The following is a 21,683-nucleotide window of genomic DNA, read 5'->3' as shown; positions in this document are numbered from 1 at the left end:
TTTATAACATGAGTTCAGGCTGAAGGACCCTCTTATCTCCTCACAGGCCTGAGTCAGATAGTTTGGGAAGAAATGACTAAGCCCAGTAAAATAAGTTTATCAGAAGAAAATAAATGTAAGTATCTATGCTACTACATAACATAATGTCTTCTTAACAGTCAGGAGGAACACTAGTAAAGAACAGATCGTTGTGCAGGAGCAATAAAGAAAACTAAATTCAGCGAGTGAAGTGCAGACAGGTGAAAGGAGTTTTGATAAGGTGGTCTTGCTCAACGAAGACTGATGAGAGCGTGTTATCCTCCATGGCTTCTGTGCTTCCAGTGAATGATTAATGTGACATCATAAAGGCATTAAAGCTTCCAGCATCCGAGCAATGCAGGTGAGTGGTGACTGCACTAACAAACTGCTAAGCAGCTATGATTCTCAGGGCCATTCACAACTCTCCTGAATTAAACTAGTCGCTGACAGGCTCCCTTGGCACTCAACACAAAGGGTTCCAGATGGCTCTGACCAATCCAATGACAGCCTGTGATGTGTGATAGTGTTGCCTGTCATAGTGGGTTTAATATTAAAAGTCAGATAATCATCATGTCAGAGGGGATACCTCTTCTTGTCCCTCATACTCAACAGAAACCCAGAGGATAAAACAAATCTCCATATGGAAAACAAACAAAGACAGACAGACATGAAGCAGGTCCTTGTAGCAGAGTGGCTTTCTTTACACAGAGAGATATTAAAAGGTAGAAGTGCCGTCATGCTCTCAGCTCACACTGAAACAGAGCAGAGCTTTGACAGAGCCCCTGCTTGATCAACTGAATGGAAAGAGATCAAGCAGCATTTTTTAGCAACACTACAATTACAGGGCCAAAGTTTCCATTTCTGCTGTCCTGCAGAATACCAATGAGAATATCTCTGTCAATGGAAACACATTCGAGTCATATATTTATCTAAAGAACAAGCATCAAAGATCATTGTGCATGGCATCTTTTATTATGGATATTCAGGCTTAATGTACGACCACTATAATTTCCCATCTAGAGGCAGTTGCTGTCGTGAGATGGTGATTCACAATGCCTGTATTCTCCATTATCTATCAGTGCGGAGGTGGGGTGGATGGAGGTTGGTGAGATTAAAGTCCGGAGAGGGAGAGGGAAGCAATTGTTGATGCCGTTCACATTAGGTCATTAGGATGAGAAATGGTCTTGATATTTAACAACGCTGCTACGTGTCACGCATATGAGAGTGGGGGAGGGTTATCCGCCCAACAAAATGAGTGAGAGCCCAAGAAGAAGAAAATGATTTTTGTTCACACTGCAGCTGTGGCAGGGTGTGTCTACGTATTTCACCACCAGACAAAATGACTGCAGCGTTACCATGCTATGAACATTTTAACTTTGCAATTTCACACCTGGGAAAAAGCAAAATAAAAACATATTATTTGAGAAAGTGAAGTGCATCAAGACAGGAAATATGATCATCTTCACTGCACGAAAGTAAGGAGGATTTCTTTGTGAAATTGCCATGGTTGAATCACTTTGGTGAACAAGATGCTAAGGGCAAATGGACAAATCTAACTGGCTTGACTCAGAAACCAACAGAGATGAAAGGTAGAATGATAATCTGGCTTCGTGCCACTGTAAACGTTTGGGGCAGTGGGCAAGTCATAGTTGAACAGAATTAAACAAGGTTGCCAAAACTCTATGTGGGTTCAAATAGGATTATACCCCTAATCCCCTTGATCTGCATACACTGATAAGCATCCATAATCCCTCACCTCACAAGGATTTAAAAAGAGATGATATAAAGTGAGCTAATTCAGAAAAGGACACCAGAATACCAAACTGTGGTTTTGAGAAAGGGGGAAGAGAGCTGCTTTCAGGAGGAGCTGATGTTTGTATTTCGATCAGGTAGCTACAGGCAGCCTGTGCTAAGCTCTTTGAAGCTCTGTTAAAATAAGCACAAAGCAAGTAAATAGGGCAAAGAAATGCGGTCCCGAAAATGTCAGAGGGATATACAAAACAACCGAGGAAAGAACACTTTTTTTTTTACAAAAGATGAAACCACATTGTCACAAAACCGTCATCCTTTATTTCCCTTTGTTACAAACCGATTCAATGGATAAGTCTACCATTGATGCATAATTACCATTATCACATCCTGCATGGCAAATCCTGTTATCCAAGGAAATACTCTTATGTAATTATAAACACTAAATATGAAATACAATTGCATTTCAAATGCATTGTAGTATGGATGTAATGAGTTTTGATTATATAAATGTTGCCATGGGCCCTAATCACTATAATAATGTTTGATTTATTGTGATTCTGAACAAATGAGGCATTCATCAACCACCTGCAAGCGAACAATTGCTTGTTTTGACAGAGAAAGAGAGGATTAGGAGGAGTTGTCAATCACAAAGAAACTTTCTCTCTCCGGCTGAATCTAATAACTATTGAAAGTCATGACAGCGACTTCACTTCCTTCCCTTGTGATCTCTCCTGCCAACAAGAAAATCCTTCTCCAGAGGATGTAACGAGCCCAATCCAATTTCCCCCTGGCAAGAATAGAACAACCCTCTCTCTCTCAGAGGCAGTAAGAGATGGACAATTATTTTTGTTAGTACAGTTTTACACATACGTTTGCAGTCACATTTGATCCTATTTTGAACTTTTCAACATGCTTGACATTATATCATGGTGTGATTCTCATCTCCCGTATCCCCTCTGCGTCACAAGGCAAGGCAACTTTCACCCCCCCTCTGGTGCTGGGCGGCCAATAATGGAATTCATACCATGTTACACCGGGACACCCTGACCTGCTCTGTGGTGGTTCCTGCTTACTTTAGATTGCAATCTGCTGGCAGACTGATCGTTTTGGCTGCTGAATAGATTAACAACATGGGAGTGTTAGAGTGGGGCAACAGAGCGCTCGTTCAGAGGCTCTCTGGGTGCTTTTCAGCTTTCCATCAGATCACAGCCTGTGGCCATGACAGAAATTAACCCGCTCTGATCATAAGTGTATTAAAACCAGCTAATCTTTCCGCAGAGTAAAAACATCCGCTGCCCTTAAGCTTGAGGCCTCCATTACTACTGTGAGCGCAGACATCTATTGACTTATTATCCACTAAGGTATATTAAGACAAGACTTTTAATATCATTACATTAACTTATTTTCAAGGAAGAAGAACAAATAATTGGAGATTTTAAAGTGTTTTGCTATGCAGAAGTCGTGGAAGATTCATAAACAGAGTAATATAACTGAAGTCTAAAGGAGAAAAATGAATTCTACAAGAACTGTGCCTCTTTGAAGGATATGTTTGCCTCTTATGGAGCCAAAATGGCACCTAATAAATCCCTGTTTCTCCAGACAAAATGGTTCTTGTAGAATCAGCCCCATTGAGGTTCCCTCACCTAAGCAGAAATACACATTATTCGAAAATGATCCTTGTTAGTGTTCAGCCTTGGTGTCCAAATTGGCCCTTAGCGAGGCAGCAGAAAGCTCTAATTTTGTGTGATGTCCCGCGGCACAAGATGATGTTACTGTAAACCGTCTAAAACACTTCACCTCCCAGTTAAGTAATACCAAAACACACAGGGTTAAACAGGCAAAGAAAACTTTCTCCATACAGCATCAAGAGCACTTAGATTAAGCAGCTCCCCCCCCCCCCCTCCTCATCTCGGAGGGATTGCAGCTGTGTAGCCCGGAGTCAGTCAGGAAACTACACTAACCATCAACTTTAAAAGCACTAAGAGTCTCTGAAGTGGAGATGAGACAAGTGATGCCTAAACTTCTGGTGAGCACACAACCCTGCTACTGGGCACAGTAGTTTTACATCTTGTGAGCATGACATTTAGATGTGTCTAACCTCTTTGTATACATTCAGATTTGTAATTCTGATTGTTTTGTGGTGTTGTATTTTGGAATAGGCAGGGTATGTAAATCTAAACTGTCTTCTACCAAGTACTAACAGGTCCTATCTGACCGCTTGCGAAACCGTGTCCCAAGCAGAGACTGTCCAATGGGACTGCAGTAAGAGTGTTACTCAGCATTTTAAGAGTTTGAATACTGGTCTCTCTATGTTAAGTGTTTCCTAAATCAAAAACACCCTCTCGAGTGAACCCCCGAAGCAGTAATTTGTTAAAAAAGGGATCTGTCAGGTTTATTTCTGGATGCTATCAACTTTTCGGGAAACATTAGTGCCACTGTTCTGCTCTTTATTTATTGGATTTTAAAACCTTTATACAGACAGCTTTATGTTTGCATGCATGTCGGTATGTCCACACATCTTTAAACCAAATGCAACAAATACATTTTTTGAAAATACAAACTGACTGCTGTGAATACAAACAAAGTCATTAAATAAGCAGCTAAACAGTCTGTAGCAGATGTTTACAGTTAGTTTCTAAGCTGGCAAAAATTACAGTCTAAATAAATTAGGTTGGCTTTGGTACCTCTGAGTGACATCAGGGGACTTAGTTTAAGAAATGAAGCTCAGCGCAAGTTCAGGCAGGAAGACCTATCACTTCGTATTGCGCGTCATGGCAATACTCGCTCCCTTCACTAAAGGATAGGGAGCGCCACTCCCCACTCCTCAGCTAACCTATCACTTCCCTCCATTCACAAGCCTAATCATCGCACCTGTTAATCCCTCTATATATGCTCTCCCCTTTTCCATCAGCTGTCTTCCAGGTGTCAACGCGCAAGCAGCAGCAGGGCTTCGTCCCAGCTCCGGGTATTGATCCATCAACTCCGCAGTCTTGCGGATTAAGCTACAGGGGGCGTTCCCCAGTTGGCTAGCGGTTCTAGCCGGCCACCCCGCAAACCCGGATGCGGAAGAAAAAGACAAGGATACTGAGCTCCACGGAAGTTCCTCCGGCTTAATGGAAATGAGCTACTTCAGGCAAACAATTGACACACGCCTTCAGTCTCTCGAGAGGGCATCACTGGCATCAGGGCCGCTCAAATGCGGCGCTTCCGGCCTTCACGCGGAACGGGCCCTCATCGCTTGCGAAGCTTCACCCACTTCCGGCTTCAACCACAACCCCTCTTGCAGGCAGGCAGGGCTCAAGCTACATCTCATCGAAGCTACTCCTCCTCCCGGCTCAGTAGCAGTACTGGTCTCTAAGTGCGTCTTAGGTGGCAAGCAGGTAGTGATGGCGAGATGAAGCCTTATGAAGCTTTGAAGCTTTCCAGCAATTGGTTCGCAAAGGGTTCATGTCATGAGGCTTCATCATGGGCTTCATTTGAACATAAACCCCTGTTGGTCAAAGCGTGTAAAACAGGCAAATTGGAAATCTCAACAGTTGCGCTCTATCTCATACCGAGTTTCCAATGAGTAAAGCCTTAGAATAACTCTAAACAACGGACATAAAATCCTATTTTCATGTTAACAATATTGTTTTCATTCCAGTTGAACGATTGTGATTGAAAAGCCGATAGGAGGCTGGTAAACATTGCAAAGAGGGATTCGTATTCCTTAATATTATTCATAAACTTAACCACGTTATAGCCTGAGAAGGCTAAACCATATCAGGAATACATTTATTAACTGCATTATCTCATTTAGCTGTAGCTTCTATAAGCAAACCCTGCGGTCGTGGGTCGGCTGCTTTCCAGCGAGCACAGCCCACACGCTGAATCTACCCAAAAAAACAAACAAAACAAAAAACACTGGATATATCTTATCTGCATTTATTCATTTACTTATTCATGTTTTATTCCTACATTTATTTATGCTGTATCTATTTATACTTATGACATTTTCCGACCTCTATATAAGTGAGGGTCTGAGCTCTTTTAATTCCATCGTGTCACCAGCGGACCCGGGTACAGGAGGGGTAATATGGTTTTGTTATACATCCATGGGTATTATGAGCGTTGTGGCTCAACGGTTCAAATGAATCGCTTCCCGAAGCAGTCACGTGGTATCGACAGGCAGCGAGGTTCGCTTGTCATCGATGACGTCACTGGCCCAAAATGATACAAGCCTCGATACATGCTTCACAAAAAGATTGGGGATTACTCGACACACGCTCCGAAGCCTCGGCGCAATACGTAACATCACTACTAGCAGGTTCAGCGCACAGCAGGCTCGCCTCCTTTCCCTGCGCCTCACCGCTAAAACAGGTAAGAAAAGAGAAGAAAGAAAAGAGAGAAAGGAAAGAAGGAGAAAAGAAGAAGAAAGAGAAAAGCAAAAGAAGAGAAGAACGAAGAAGAAGAAAGAGAAAGAGAAGAAGAAAAAGGAGAGGAAAAAAGAGAGAATATCGTTGCTTTAGTTTAGGGTTAAGGTGAGTTCCAGGCAGTGTCGGGTGTAACGCGTTACAGCATGAGTTATGCAGTTCGGGTAACTACTACCCGTCACAATGCTCAGTAAGTACCGCAGTTTCAAGCTTCACACAGCCACGGATGCTGCCCATCCGTGGTTTTTGGGGGTTTCTTTCAGGGAGAAAGAGATGTTCATGTAAGATGATAAAAGACAGTCTAATCACCCAACCAGCACATCAGCATCTACGTCTCACCGTGGCGTAATTAAACTGCTAATTAAGCTAGTCCTATACCAGGGCTCGATAGTAACGGTTGCCATTGGCAACCATTTGGAAATGTCAACCACTTCTTGGACTTTGGTTGCCATCAGTGGCAACCAGTTTTTAACATAAGAAATAAGGACAGCAAACGTGCACCCCAAAATAGATAAATGTTCATATTCGTTTTTAAGAGTGATATTTAATTGTTGTGACCAGTCGGAACCTGATACTTAAATTGCACGTGCATTGGCGTGACCTACAGAGCCAGAAGCGATGCACGTTTACTCACGTGCGCGGTGCGCCGCGTGTTTGTTTTACAACAAAATGGCGAAGCAAAAATAAGTTGCTTGACTGTGATAAAAGTTCAGCCAACACCTCAACTTCTCCAATGAATGTTCAAAGTGATTCAACTGATGGAGCGTAAGGTAAAACCCGAACGAAAAACAAAGAGGAATGTTTTCTATTCACTTCCGGTAAAAGTTCCTTCAAAATAAGAGTCCCGATCTTATTACTACAAAATAAAAGTGCAAAACGAAACTTTACCATAGAAAATGGTTGCATTAAATTATAATCCCTCTATAAAAAGGTAACACATTTTAAATATAGTTAGACATATTAAAGGTAATTTGCAGCATCAATAATTAATATCAAATGTTTAACTATGAATGGTTTTCATTTATTTAACATTAGAAATGTATTAGTCTGGCCAATCCAAGACTTCATGCTGAAGGGCCAATGGGTCTATGGTGGGGGTCAGCACAAAGGTCAAGAAAACCCACATTTGAAAGGGGGACAACGGATGATCAAGAAACTGGTGACTTGCTCAATTCATTTGTGAGGGATCTACGAAGACAGGACAACAGCAGCACTACTGGTATTTCGTATACCAGCAATTGAGGGTGGACAAGTTTACTACCACTTAGGTTCAAATAAATGCGTTAATTACTATTGTAAAGCATTTGAACATTCTCGTGTCACATGTTCATTATTAAGTGGACGTATAACTGTATAGCATCTTAATTATTTAAAATATAAGGTATCAAAAAGGGCAACCGTATTTTCAGTTGGCAACCAAAAGCGGATGCCTGGTTGCCAGCCTGGCAACCACTTTTAAAAGTTAGTGTTGAGCCCTGCCTATATCATGGGTCATGTCTCAGCATTTACCTAAGCAAATATTATTTCATGCTGCTCATATTGCACTCATATTTGGTTCATGCTCACATGGCTTAAGCAGGGTATGATATTCATGCATCATTGTACTCAAGCCAACAGCCGCATTACATTGTCTACATCTCCCTCTTCGCCGGGCATCGGCTCGTGCCGGCTATCCAAGATCTCTCCAGTTTACCTCTGGTAAACATGCATATAACTGGTGGTGGTGTCTTAAGAGCATTTCAGGGCTCGTTCAGGATAGGTGCAGCAAACCTGCCGCAATCAAGGTAATTGTTCCTCTTCCCTACAACAACCGCTTCTCATCCTACATTCGTCCGAACGCCAGTGCCGTGCTGGCTATCCAAAGGTCTCTCCAACCTTCAAATTGGTACGTATCCATATAACTGGTGGTGGTGGTTCTTAGCATGTCAGCACGTATGTTCGCCCCGCGGCTCATGTTTATCCTTGCATGTCTAACCCTGTACGTCCAGGTTGTAACCTTCGGGTCCGTATAAAATGTGTCCCTGCGAAGTCAGGATGCCCCGTACGTCCGGGAAGCCCTGTATGTCCAGGACGCCCTGTATGTCCAGGATGCCCCGTACGTCCGGGATGCCCCGTATGTCCGGGAAGCCCCGTATGTCCGGGACGCCCCGTATGTCCGGGATGCCCCGTACGTCCGGGATGCCCCGTACGTCCGGGATGCCCCGTACGTCCGGGAAGCCCTGTATGTCCAGGACGCCCTGTATGTCCAGGATGCCCTGTACGTCCAGGAAGCCCTGTACGTCCAGGGAGGATGCCTAAATCCCCACATGTACTAACCTCTCTTTTCATCCATAGATTTCCACTGCATCCCACAAGGTAAGATTTCATCACGTTCAGTACTTCATACCTTCACTTCTTTTGGGGGTTCATCGGAAACGGTTCTTCCCTTCCCGAATGACATCCTACAAAACCTGGGCCTAATCGCCAAACACCATTTCATTCACTTGTTATAAACTGTCATCATTATGTTTCATTTATATAATGTGACCCGATAATAAACATGTATTCCATACATCACGTCTCTCCTGAGTGAAATGAAGCTCAGCGCAAGTTCAGGCAGGAAGACCTATCACTTCGTATTGCGCGTCATGGCAATACTCGCTCCCTTCACTAAAGGATAGGGAGCGCCACTCCCCACTCCTCAGCTAACCTATCACTTCCCTCCATTCACAAGCCTAATCATCGCACCTGTTAATCCCTCTATATATGCTCTCCCCTTTTCCATCAGCTGTCTTCCAGGTGTCAACGCGCAACCCTCCTCCACCCCTTTGCCTCCTGCTTCCAACTCAGGGCCAAGCTCAACCTTCTCCCTTCCAACCAGACCTAACCACTTATCACCACCACCAGTGTCTAGACCCAGGGGGGTTCATCGGAAACGGTTCTTCCCTTCCCGAATGACATCCTACAAAACCTGGGCCTAATCGCCAAACACCATTTCATTCACTTGTTATAAACTGTCATCATTATGTTTCATTTATATAATGTGACCCGATAATAAACATGTATTCCATACATCACGTCTCTCCTGAGTGAAATGTAAATGACTTCCAATGGTTATTGTGACACTTTGATAATTTGCAAACTGCATGCAGTATGTGCCGTGCACCATCAGAAAGGTGTAGCAACATTAGCGAAGGGGAGCAGGGGAGCCAATAAGAAACTTGATAGCTACAGTTTTCTCTTATATCCTCAATCAGGACTTTGCAGAGTCAGTGATGATATTCTTCCCATTTTAAATAACAGCCCTAAAGGCAAAGTTATGCTTTTTAGCTCAATGGAGTCAGATTAGTTACAGCAAAAATCATACTTCTTTTGTTTATCCACAGATGTACTGTGAGCTGCAGAAACAAGAGAGAGAAGAGAACAAAGTGATACCACTACAGAGCCTCAATGAGAACAGTACAGTGCAGCTGACTTCTGCATGCTATGTAACACAAGTGCAACCTAAACTTGTAAAATGCAATTAAACAAAACACCAAAAACCGATGCTGAAAGAATAATCATAAAGTTGAATCAACACCTCAGACTCAGTGACAGCAAAGATGAAACAATATAGGATTCACAGATTTAGTATATTGTTTTTACTGTTGCGGTTATTGCATTACATTCTACTGCTGTTGCTGTATTCAATTCTCAAATTAAATTAAAGGGAGCAAAAACGAAGCTTGGCGATATACGAGTGCAGATAGAGTGTTGAAATTAGGTCTGGTCCTCAGTGGGAACAAGAGAACGAGAGCTTGAGGGAATTTAAGTAAATAAATCAAGGCTTTACTGCAGTTCAGATATTTATATAGTTTTATATTTTGACCTGTTTTGGTAGAAAGTTCAGTCAGTCACTTATCCAGTGAAAGCAGAACCAAGCTTAATTTAGTAAACATCTTTATCCTCCATCTGTTCACTGTTTAGCATTCATCATCTGCACTGGTGTGAGCAGTTGTCATTTAACGTTTGTCAATGTGTCAATCAGAGACCAATCACCAAACTGTCAGACTTCATTCTTTTAACTTGGTATTCCCCGAGGCCTCGGTCTGCAGTGTGAAATCGACTGTGTGTTCACCACTGCCCATATTAGGCTGTCAATTATCACACCGGTGGAAATCTGTAATAAAATAAGATTCAAGATATCAAGCGTGTTGCAATTTTGATCAAACCTGGTTCAGCTTTAATCAAACCTTTCATGTTTTAATCAAATGATTTCCTTATCAACAAGTACAATTTAAAGAGAATATTTATCAGTGTATCTGCACTTTCATCTTGTCTGTTTTCTATCTTTTCATTTTTCAGTTCTACCTCTGGGATCATTTCAATCTAATCTCTGCTTGGCCTTTGACTTTTAAGTTTTGAATCCCGCTTTGGTGCAGGCTCTGAGGAGCTATAAAGACACATTTGAACAGTTTAGGGTGAAGGCTTCTGTCACACAGTCTAGCATTATAAAGTCAATATTACATCAAACTTCAAGGGTACTTCCACATCCGGGGTAGAATATAGAAGAGCAGGAATTTTAATTCAACATATCTTCCTCTGAACGAAGCCGTTTGTAATTAATCTCTTGTGTAGACTTTGTGTATCGGGACAACAAAACGAGAGAGCTCTTATACGTTTTTTTTTATAGATCCTACAGACAGTGGCTGACCTCTAACCTGAGCTAAACGCCAAATTAAGTGCACTAGAAGTTACTTAACACAACTTTCATTTGAGTAAATATTTTTCTGAAATTCCTACTCATTTGCCAGATTGTTGTAGAGACAACTGAAAGAAGAGATTATTACTCTTAAAGATGGTTTGGGATGAAAGAGTCTGTTAAAAAGTATTTTGGGCAAGCGACTTCTCACTTGGCTAAACACCTTATTAAACAATGTTGTAAGAGGACATTCCTGTGTTCAGGCAATGGCTCAGAGAGCTGGAAAACATGCAACATTTAGAGAGAACATGTTACAGGCTTGCCAACACAGATACTTTCTCTTGAACATATGGCAATCATTTCTTGATAATTTGACTACTTTCAATACAATTCATCATTATTCCTCCTATCTTCTTAGTTGAAAAAAGGAGACTGATCCCTGAATATTGCTTTTTACCAAATTTTGACAATACATTATGATAGCCTAAAGATCTCAGTTGCCCTTTGATTTGATCTTTTTAATCCAACATGCATATTTTATATGTTGTTTTCTATATTTCTATAAATCCCATTCTTCCCAGTGCTCCCATGGGTGCAGCCAACCCTCCCACGAGAGTCACTGCGGTTTTGCATATGGTTCATTTCCTGCTTGAAGCATACATCGGGAGGGCACGGTTACAGTGTGCTAATGGGTTAAACATGCTAATATTGTGGGCATTTATAAACTCGAGTGTGTGTTATAATTTACAAAACCAACAGAAAGGTTACTGCCTCTCTCCTGCATCCGATGAGACACCAGAGGTGGTAGTCTCATTGGATGCAGAGAAAGCGTTCGACAAGGTGGAGTGGGGCTTTCTATTTGAGGTCATTAAGAGGTTCAGCCTCTGATCCAAATGTGTGTCCTGGGTAGCATTGTTATACTCTTCACCCAAGGCTTCAGTGAGTAGTAATGGGATGAATTCTCAATATTTTACACTAGGCAGAAGAACTCGCCAGGGTTGCCCTTTAAGCCCGTTACTATTCGCCATGGCGATAGAACCCTTATCAATTGTGCTTAAATCTGCCCGCTTTAAACAAGGAATTATCAGATATGGTTCAGAACACATACTCTCATTATACGCTGACGACTTGCTATTGTTCATTTCTAACCCTATATCTACCATTCCTCAGATAATTGATCTGTTAACTCGATTCGGAACGTTTTCAGGGTACAAATTAAACTTTTCCAAGAGTGAGTGGTTCCCTGTAAATGACCTGGCCCTTCAGTTCCTTGATAGACTCATCACCTTTAAGATCTCCAGGAGTCATTTTAATTACTTAGGTGTGAATATATGTGGAAAACTCTCAGACCTTTACAAAAACAACATCCCACCACTAATTGACAAACTCGAATCTGATTTGGAAAGGTGGAATAATTTTCATTTAACTATCGCTGGGAGGGTACACTGTGCTCCCTCCCTTCCTGTACCTCTTTCAATGTCTGCTTGTCTTCCAACCCAAATCCATTTTTTGTAAAATAGACACACTAATCTCCTCTTTTTATGGCAAGAGAGGACTCCTAGAATTAGGAGAGAGCTTTTATAAAGGCACAGATCTATAGGAGGATTGGCGGGTCCAAACATAAGACACTACTATTGGGCAGCCAATATCCCCCAAATAATTGTATGGATTAAGGAACCAACATTGAGTTTTTTATATGTATGTATGTATGTATGTATGTATGTATGTATGTATGTATGTATGTATGTATGTATGTATGTATGTATGTATGTCTGTATGTCTGTATGTATGTATGCATGTATGTATGTATGTATGTATGTATGTATGTATGTGTGTGTGTGTGTGTGTGTGTGTGTGTGTGTGTGTGTGTGTGTGTGTGTGTGTGTGTGTGTGTGTGTGTGTGTGTGTGTGTGTGTGTGTACATACAGTATATATGTGTATGTGTATATGTGGGTATACATATGTGAGTAAATTGATACATGTATTATTGTTATTATTCCCTTATCTATTCATTTTTTTTAAATTATCTTTTATATTACTTTATTTTTACCTATATATGTATTTATTTATTTACTTTACTTGACTAGCTAGGACCGGAAGGGGGGAAAGGAAAAATATAGACCTTTTAATTGTAACTCATTGTGCCTGACTCAATAAAAAAAATATATTAAAAAAGGTTACTGCCATTTGTATAATTAACTCTATTCCCGCATTACCTACACAACCATAGTATGATTCCCTCCCACAGGCTATTCACATAATCACAGCCAAGATGACATTCACCTGCATCAGTCAATCATTTAGCTTTGCATTGCGTCACCTCGCAATAACTTTGAATATGTTTCTCATTAAAACCAGATTATAAACAGAAGGCATCTGTGGCACTTTGGTGCTTCATAGCTTACATTCCTTCCTCTGGCATACATTTCTATCTTAATAAATGTATGGGGGGGGGGGGGGGGGGGGGGGGGGGGGGGGAGCCATACATCTCATCTGACCTGTTATTTTCCCCAAGACAAATAACATTATGTGTGTGCCATGTGTGTGTTTGCGCGTATTATATATTAATCTAAATGCAGACACAAGGAATCCCACAGCATGATGAATATTTTTTGCATACATACAACGCAGTGTAATGATTTATTTTAGGATGTACAGTTTTTGAGCCTTGTAAAAGTAATAGTTACATTAGACCTGGTCAAGTCATGGGAAAAATGTTGTGCTTATCGTTAATGTTAAGGTAAGACTAAACAGGGAGTTAAAGGAAATAAATATTTGGCTGAACCTAATTTTCTTACACAAACATTCATCCATAACTAATTTGTATTGGCTTTTTCATTTTGATATCACTCAAACTGCTTAGAGTACTGCTTATTTTGTAATACAAATAATGTAATATGTAACATAGCGCACTGAGTGTATCTGCAAAACATTCTTTGTCACAGAAATGTCGACACCTGCCAAAAAAAGCTCATCAGCATATCTTCCCACATAAACTTAAAAAGTACATTTGTATTATATTATATACCAGGTGCCTGATCGGTATTGCACATCTAACATTCAAAACAGATATGAGAAGGAGATTGCTGACTTCTCAGCTACTTCCATTATCAGCTCTCGAAATAACAACATTTTTAATTCTTATCTATCACTTGCCAGATTGGGCTAGTGAGTTGTTAGATTTAGTAGCTTAACTTTGCCCCAGGCAATGCTTTTTGCGAAGCCCTTACATAGTGGGAACACATTGTGGATATGTGTAGACGACCACCCTCTGGACACAAAGGTTTGGTCAAAACAACATGCATAGATAGTTACAAATTGGCTAGATCATGACTGAGACACATTTTGGGTAAGGGTGTTGGGAAGTGTGTAGATTTTATGTTAAAATAACATCAACATTACAGTAAGACTAAGCTAAGTTAGTCAAATGTCCTCACAAGTATAGTACACATCTCTGAGTGTATGCTGCGAAGAGGAAGGAGCAAACTGAAGGCAGAACAAGAGATAGAGGTTTGGGGGAACAAAACAAAGTGCAAAGCACAATGAGGAGAAAGGGGGTCAGGCTATAAAAAAAGAATCTGGAGGATGGATGGAGGGAGAATAAATGAGAGATGAAGTGTGGAAAATAGGGAAAGGCTGCTGATGTGCTTCTTAAGCAGGTCATTGGACGCGGTGTGCCGTGGGAGGGCTTGTTCAAGCATGGCTAACAGATTTCCTCAGTCCCTGCGGGAGCTTTTCCTTCAAGCTCCGGTCCAGAGAGGCACTGTCACATCAGGACGCATGATAGGGAAATGGAGCACATGGCCATTAAACAACTTCTAAAATGTCGTCCATCACAGGAGGCGAGGAAAACTTCATTACCCATGGGTGCCATTTAGCTATTCAAATGGGGCAGAGCTTGATACAACTGTATTTAATTAAATCAAAATAAACCTGTACTTTTCCTCAATTGCTATATTTCCTGATATAATAGCTGTTGCAACAGTTAATAGCAGCACAAGTGAATGTTGTTATAAAGACTCAGTCCTTCAATTTGAAAGCTGTGGTCTGTAACGACAAACATATCATCATCATCATCGCCCTCTGCTGCAGCTAAATGAGGTGTTGCATCAGCGTTGAGTCTCAGCAGTGATCAAGGTGCCCCGCTGAAGCTGCAGAATCAATACTTGTGTCCATCATGTCTGCCTGGGGCCCCTGAGCCTCCTGCCTGTCTCTGATGTGGGCTGTGAAGCCTAGTTTACAGCATACTGGTGAATACTGACTCTTGATCCTGTTCATCCGCTTATTCAGCACTGAAGGGCACACAGCTCTGTCATCCACCGCCACCAGTTCTTGGCAGAGTTCATGGTCGACACCAAAGCCCTGTTATTCACACAAACCAGCACCGCCTCCAACTTCACTGACAGGCCTACAGGCTACTTCACACTCTCACACACAAACACAAGCTCTGTAGTTTGTCAAATTCTCCCTCTCACTCTCAAAAGATGCACAGGCCCATGGGTGCTAATGGCTTCAGGGCATCATATTTCCCAATTTAAGAGAAGTTGCGTTGATAGTGCCATGTGTCTCATGCTGACTTCAATCCGCTCTCCGCGCAAGATCGCTTCCCTAATGACAGTAATTGCATTGAGGAAGCCCCCGGTCGTGTTCAATTACCCATTCCCATCCAAGCACACGGGTCTAATCTCACAGTGTAATGTACGATACAGATGGCTCTAGAAGGCAGACATATCCATCATCGCCTCATCTTTGCTGCAACGTGGGAAATCCAGCAGGAGAACCATGTAAGATTGAAATGGGCTGAGATGTGCCACTGAGATTTCATTATATTGTAATATCTGAAAACTGGTGTTTTCTAAAGTAGAATTGTGTCTCCTTGAGAAATAAAGGAAAATCCTCTTCATGGCTCTTTCCAAATGATTAAACACAGTAAAAAGAAGACTCACCCAAGAGGCTTCTCCAGGCGGCTGGCTGGTGAGCCCACGATCTCTCCCAATGTACAGTGGACCTGTCCCAGAAAGTCCTGCCATGGGGGGAACACACAGTGGGATAGAGAAAGACGGAGGATGGGGGCGTTCAGGTGGTTAGGGGGTAACAAGGACAGTCGGTGAGTCGGTGAGGAGTAAAGCATCGTCATAAGCATTGTACGGTTATAATTAAGGACATCTGAGGCAGACACGTACGTTAAAGTCGGTGGGCTTCCAGGGTGAAGAAGAAGAAGGAGGAGGAAGAGAAAGAGACCAGGCAGCAGCAGTGACACAACAGAGCATATCATGGAACAGAAGACACACCACTCAAATACCAGACAGTCATCAACCAAGTGCAAGAAAGAAGGGCAAAAGTGGATATGTGAAAGAGCAGATATGCAGCAAAGAAGAGTAGACGATGAAGAGTCAGAAAGTCTCAGAGGAAGCAGGAAAGAGAATGTGAAACAGCACAATAGATGGAAAGCAACAAAAGGTTTCATTCAAAGAACAGTGTGTTTCCAAGCCATGCAGCACAAAATAACAACAAGTGACATTTGGTGGTATGCAAACCAAGTGCTGCAAATATATTGTTTATGTATAAAATGAGACAGAGTTTATTAATCAAAGCTTTCAACGTTAATGATGGCACTAACATACTGTACATGTATCACTATGATAGCTGGGTATTGTTCTTTAATGTGGCTGTCTTCGAATATGAAAATCTAAATTGCAAAGTACACTACAGAACGCACAGGGAAATGTGTTTTGAAAGGCTTTGATAATGATGTGCAATGCTTCATTTGAGGCTATGCCAGATGCAAATAAAGCTCCAATTATAATAGCTCTGGAGAAATAAAACATGTTCTCAAACTAAGGCAGGTGGAGAGTGTAAAATAAAAAATATTTTGGCAGATGAAGCATAATCCTCTCATTATTCCCAAATATATTTGAGCATTTTAGATGCCATAAACTGGTTTGCATAAAACCTTAATATTAAAGACGTGCAATAAAAACAGCTCAAACTAGTTTCAGGATGAAATATAAACTAGTTCTGAAGAAGAAATCAAGTGTTTTCACTTACATGCTTTGCCAGATCTGGACTTTTAGAATCAATATCATACCTGAAATCACAAAGTCACCACAAATCACAAGGGCACAGATGGGCGAAACATCATGAGACCTCACATTTTACTACCAAGTCTAATAATAAAAAAACACTGGCTGCAGCGTGGACATTTTCCTCCTGTCGATCACACACCTGGGTCATTAAGGGAGCAAAAGAGGCCGACTGATAAAAAAAAAAGCATAAGCAATAATATGACAACTAATTAAGTTATTCTATAGTTTATTCATGTAATTTCTGTACTATGCCTAGGAGACCATACTTAAACTATCTACAGATGCACAGAAAGTTTCCAGCATTTGCCAGACTTAATGTAAAAGTAATTAAGCCTCATTCAGCCCAGACTCCCACCTCTGTGATCAAAAGAAAGATGTAAATGAGCAACACTAATTGTGAGGGGGTTCCAGAGTTGAATCATGATAGCATGCCAAATTCATTCATTAAGTGTTTAAAATCCTTTGAGACCTGCAGCCCGGCCCTGGATACGTCGCTGAAGTCCACTGGGGGACTTCATGCTTGAAGGATGGAAGAAAAAAAAGATATCTTTTTGGAAGCACAACTGTTCTCCTTGAGTAGGGAGGAGAAAAGACAAAATGATGGGGGGGGGGGGGGGTCTCAAAATGAAACCGCACCTTCTTGACCTTCTCTCCAGGTTGGTATTTTTCAAGAGGGGGAAGGCAGCAGTATGTGAAAGAGGGGGGAACAGAGTTTTCGGCGAGTTTCATAGGACTTAGTTTTAGAGATTTGCTTTGCTTAGCAGCAGAGATATTAAGGATATAACTTTATTTGAAATATGTATCACAATCTCCTTTCAAAAAATGACTTCTGAGACTCTGCACCAATGAATAATTCCTCAGGAGAGAGCCACGCTGGCAGTGACAATGGAGAGAAGAGAGAAAATAAGAGACCGGAAAGGGGGAGGGGGGTTAAGAGATAGATGGGGAAGACAGAGAGTGACTGAGGGAGAAGATGTGAAGCTTATGGTTAAAAAAGAAATGAACAAAATGGGGGACTGGTTTGTAAGAGGACTGCACATTTGAAACTCGGTGTGTGTCTCCAGAGGAATGGATCAAATGGAATAACTCACACGTCAAATCGCAGGTTTTGCTTCTCCTCAAAGAAGTAGTCCAGGATGTACTTCCTGATAAAGTCCGGGTTCAGTGTGTTGTCGATCACTTCTGTTCTCCCGAACTAGACCAGGAAAGAAGGAGAGAAGAGACGAATAAGTGATCTCAAAGCTTTCAGATGTCACGCAGAAACTACACCCACAGTTCTATTAATGTACCCCCCCCCCCCCCCCCCCCCCATCTTCCCCTGCAACAGTGTGAATTCACAGCTTCAGATAAGCTCAGATTTGATGAACAGAAGTCAGTGATCGCACAGCTCAGCTCTTCTTCTCCACCTCTTCTCGTTGTGCTGGGGATGAGCAAGCCTGAGGAAAACACTTTATTGACTCCAATTACAATCATTTATTAATATCACATTCAAAGCCACTTTCGAGCTCATAGTGACTTCAAAAACAAGGGGTGGGGATGATGAACTGTTAGATGGGAAGGTGGCAAGCCATCTCCAGTTCCCTGGCATTATGACGAAAATGGGAATCCGTCAGTACTAAAAAAAGACGACACTGATACAGAGCAAGACCTTCTGATGCGGTTATGTGCTGATAAACAAATCAACAGGCAAACAAAAGTGTTGTGCATAACCCCCATCACGCACATTATTGAATCCAAAATGAATAATTCAAAGTCAGAGAATGTATGTGGAGCTGCATAAATGAAAGGAATTGGAACCATAGACTGACAGGGAATTAATAATAGCAGTGTTAAGGTTTAATGAGGAGATGTAGCAGCAGGATTACAGGCTCACTACTTTGTGATTACATGCAGTGGGGGTAAAACTCAAAGTGGGATTTAATGTGGGGAGCGACAGAATAACGTTGCAGAAGAAGAATACTTTTAACAGACGGACGCCTATGCTAATGCAAGAGAGTCTAGCTGGATGTGTAACATATGACAGCATGAGGGAGTGGATTTACTGAAGTGTAACCTGCCATCAAACATAAAACTGTGTCTAAGCGTATAAAAGTTGAGCTTCTATGTGGCAGCACTAAAATCTTTCTCCCTATGTATACCTCTCAGAAAGTGGGAGCGTACATAGAGGGAGTTCTCTGCACCAGGCGAACAGCAGCATCATTTTATGATAGGAGCTGAATGTGGCAACAGGGGGCCTATAGCATATTCAATTTGGTACTAGCCAAACTCAACAGAAGCATAAAATCAGCACCAGAGCAGAGCACCCGAGGAAATAAAACATTTCTCAGACCACATATTATTCCTTCCTTGGCAAGTACAAAGTGGGCCTGTAAAGCCAGAGTTGCAAACCACTACGATTAACTGTCAACCCCCCCAAAAAAAGGGTATCTGGGCATTGGCAGTCAGTGTGCAATACTTCCCTCCAATAACCGTGCCTGAGATAAATGGTGAGCTACAATGTCACTAAATTATCTTGGTAAAAAGATAAATGTCTCTACTAATTCCTCAGCGTGAAAGGCCAGACTTGCTTACATTTATGGAGGTTACATTGTGTCAGCTGTTAAGTAAAAGCTGTGGAAAGAGGAAAACATGTCATGCACTCGGAGTAATTAAAGACGAGGGAGTTGAATATTAATACTTTAAAGTCATGTGGTAACAGAATGATGGGCTGCGGCTACAGTTTTATATATTCGGCTAAGGATGCTAACAAGGGGAGGAATTGATGGACCTGGTTTAAAATATCCAGATGTTCTACTAGAAACCAAGCCGATGGGGGTTTGTCCCACACAAGAGTCATTGGATTACAGACGGGAGGTGGCACAGCGAAACGTGCTCCGACCAACCACATCCACTCTGAGGAGAACAAACAGGCGCATATCATGACACGGGCAAAAGAAGGGCTTAGCACCTTTATCAATACTGCACAGCTGGACTCTGCAGCTCACACAGGCAGCTGTCCTGCTCTGACTCTGTATCTCTGTCAGGGAGAGACGTCCAGGATGCACGCAGTGTGGAAGCTCTGGCAGTGTAGCCAGAGGTGACAAGTGTAGAAGGCTTGACTACATTTGCATGATAATTAGTCAAACTAATTTATGGCCTCATTAAAAGCATATCACTGTGTTGCTGCTACAAGCACCAATGTTTGCTTTACTGGTGGCCACTCTTAAAAGCCTGTGAGCAAAAAAGATAATTCAGGTAACAATTGGTAATTCATTTAATAATTCATGTTAGTCGCCATTTTGTCTACAGTTAGGTTGGTAGAAATTACATTTAAAGACACAGGACGTGATAAGATGCACAAGTAACCCCCACGTGACTCCAAATGCATCTGTACTAAAGTGGACAACAATTTTCCAGAAGACTTTTAAAGTGTGAAAGTTACGTTGTGAACCCAATCAAGATTGTAGTCCAGTGTGTGTTTGTGTGTGTGTGTGGTACTTCAACCTTTTTGAGAATCAGTTGTTTGAGAAATATTGATCTTCTTATCTAACCCTTCAGAGAGAAAGTGCATTTCACAAAATGTCAAACTATTCCTTTTAGACCAGGATACTCGGGGGGAACTTTTTGATAATGACAGAAGGCCAGTTACTGTAATAACAAACTTTTAGATAAAAATGGATTAGGGGTTTAGCGAGGAGCTGCGTTTGGAGAAACTCCCATGGCACTTTTGTTTTTATAAACAAGCTATATTCTTCTATGATGATGCATTTTGTGGTTCAAAATCTGACACACAGGTCCGTAAATGTTGTTTCGCCGTGTGTGTGTGTGTGTGTGTGTGTGTGTGTGTGTGTGTGTGTATGTGTGTGTGTGTGTGTGTGTGTGTGTGTGTGTGTGTGTGTGTGTGTGTGTGTGTGTGTGTGTGTGTGTGTGTGTGTGTGTGTGTGTGTGTGTGTGTGTGTGTGTGTGTGTGTGTGTGTGTGTGTGTGTGTGTTGTTGCTTTGCTACTGTATGTAAAGCTAAGATGGGGCATCTCTTCTCATCCATGTTGGAATCCATGTTATTAACCTGCCTTGTGCCACTGAAATCTGTTTTAGACCTTCTCTATTTATAAGAGCCAAGAACCACCAAAACACAGATTCCAAGTGAAACCTTTGCATCCTGGAGCCAGGTCTTTCCCACTCCTAAATCTTTTGTGTCACACCAATGTGCACTGGTGTGACACCAAGGCCTCTGTGTGGAGTCAATAGACATCGCACTCCTATTCAGCCAGAGGGAAAGAAATAGCAAATAGTGTCAGCTCTGTCTTCCTGTTAGGCAGCATGTACTGTACACACAGTATTGATTGTGCTGTATATTACTGAATGCCTGGCTTTTAGCTTTTGAAAAATAACATTCATGTTCACAAAAAAGGCTACGGCTGCCTCAGATCAAAAGAATATCAGTCTGAAAGGAATCTTAAACTAGGAGTTTTGTTCTGTATACCCACCCATCAAGATTACAGGAACAAATAATCCCAAAGGTATCACTTGTCTTGCCACAATAGCTTTCCTCTCTATACGTTACCTGTCTCTGTGGCCAATTAAAGTCTTAATCAGCCAATCAGTCACAGTTTAGACAGTGCTGACCAGCGCACGGATATTCACAGGGTTAATCAATTGGAAATGATTGGCACTCACAGCAGTTACCTTGAGGGGGAGGGGGGGGAACATGCTGATGGGTTGTGTCGACAGAGGGGCGATCTCTTACCTCTCTCCACTGTTTGCACTCAGCGCCCTG

The 21,683-nt window shown here is 41.8% G+C and overlaps 1 protein-coding gene across 2 annotated transcripts in view; it reads right to left on the bottom strand.

Annotated features, from left to right (window-relative positions):
- Positions 1–16,016, bottom strand: part of cpne5a (copine Va) — a 71,249-nt gene extending 55,233 nt beyond the window's left edge. For both annotated transcript variants that reach the window (XM_079676983.1, XM_079676982.1), the window contains exon 1: positions 15,789–16,016. In XM_079676983.1, the coding sequence (XP_079533109.1) occupies positions 15,789–15,985 (197 nt within the window). In that variant the 5' untranslated portion in view covers positions 15,986–16,016. The remainder of the gene's footprint in view (positions 1–15,788) is intronic.
- Between the last annotated feature and the right edge of the window lie 5,667 nt (positions 16,017–21,683).

This window comes from Notothenia rossii (genome assembly GCF_949606895.1).
Source record: "Notothenia rossii genome assembly, chromosome: 4".
Lineage (NCBI taxonomy): Eukaryota > Metazoa > Chordata > Actinopteri > Perciformes > Nototheniidae > Notothenia > Notothenia rossii.
Note: the sequence above shows the minus strand (reverse complement) of the source record. Positions and strands in the feature narration are given on the sequence as shown.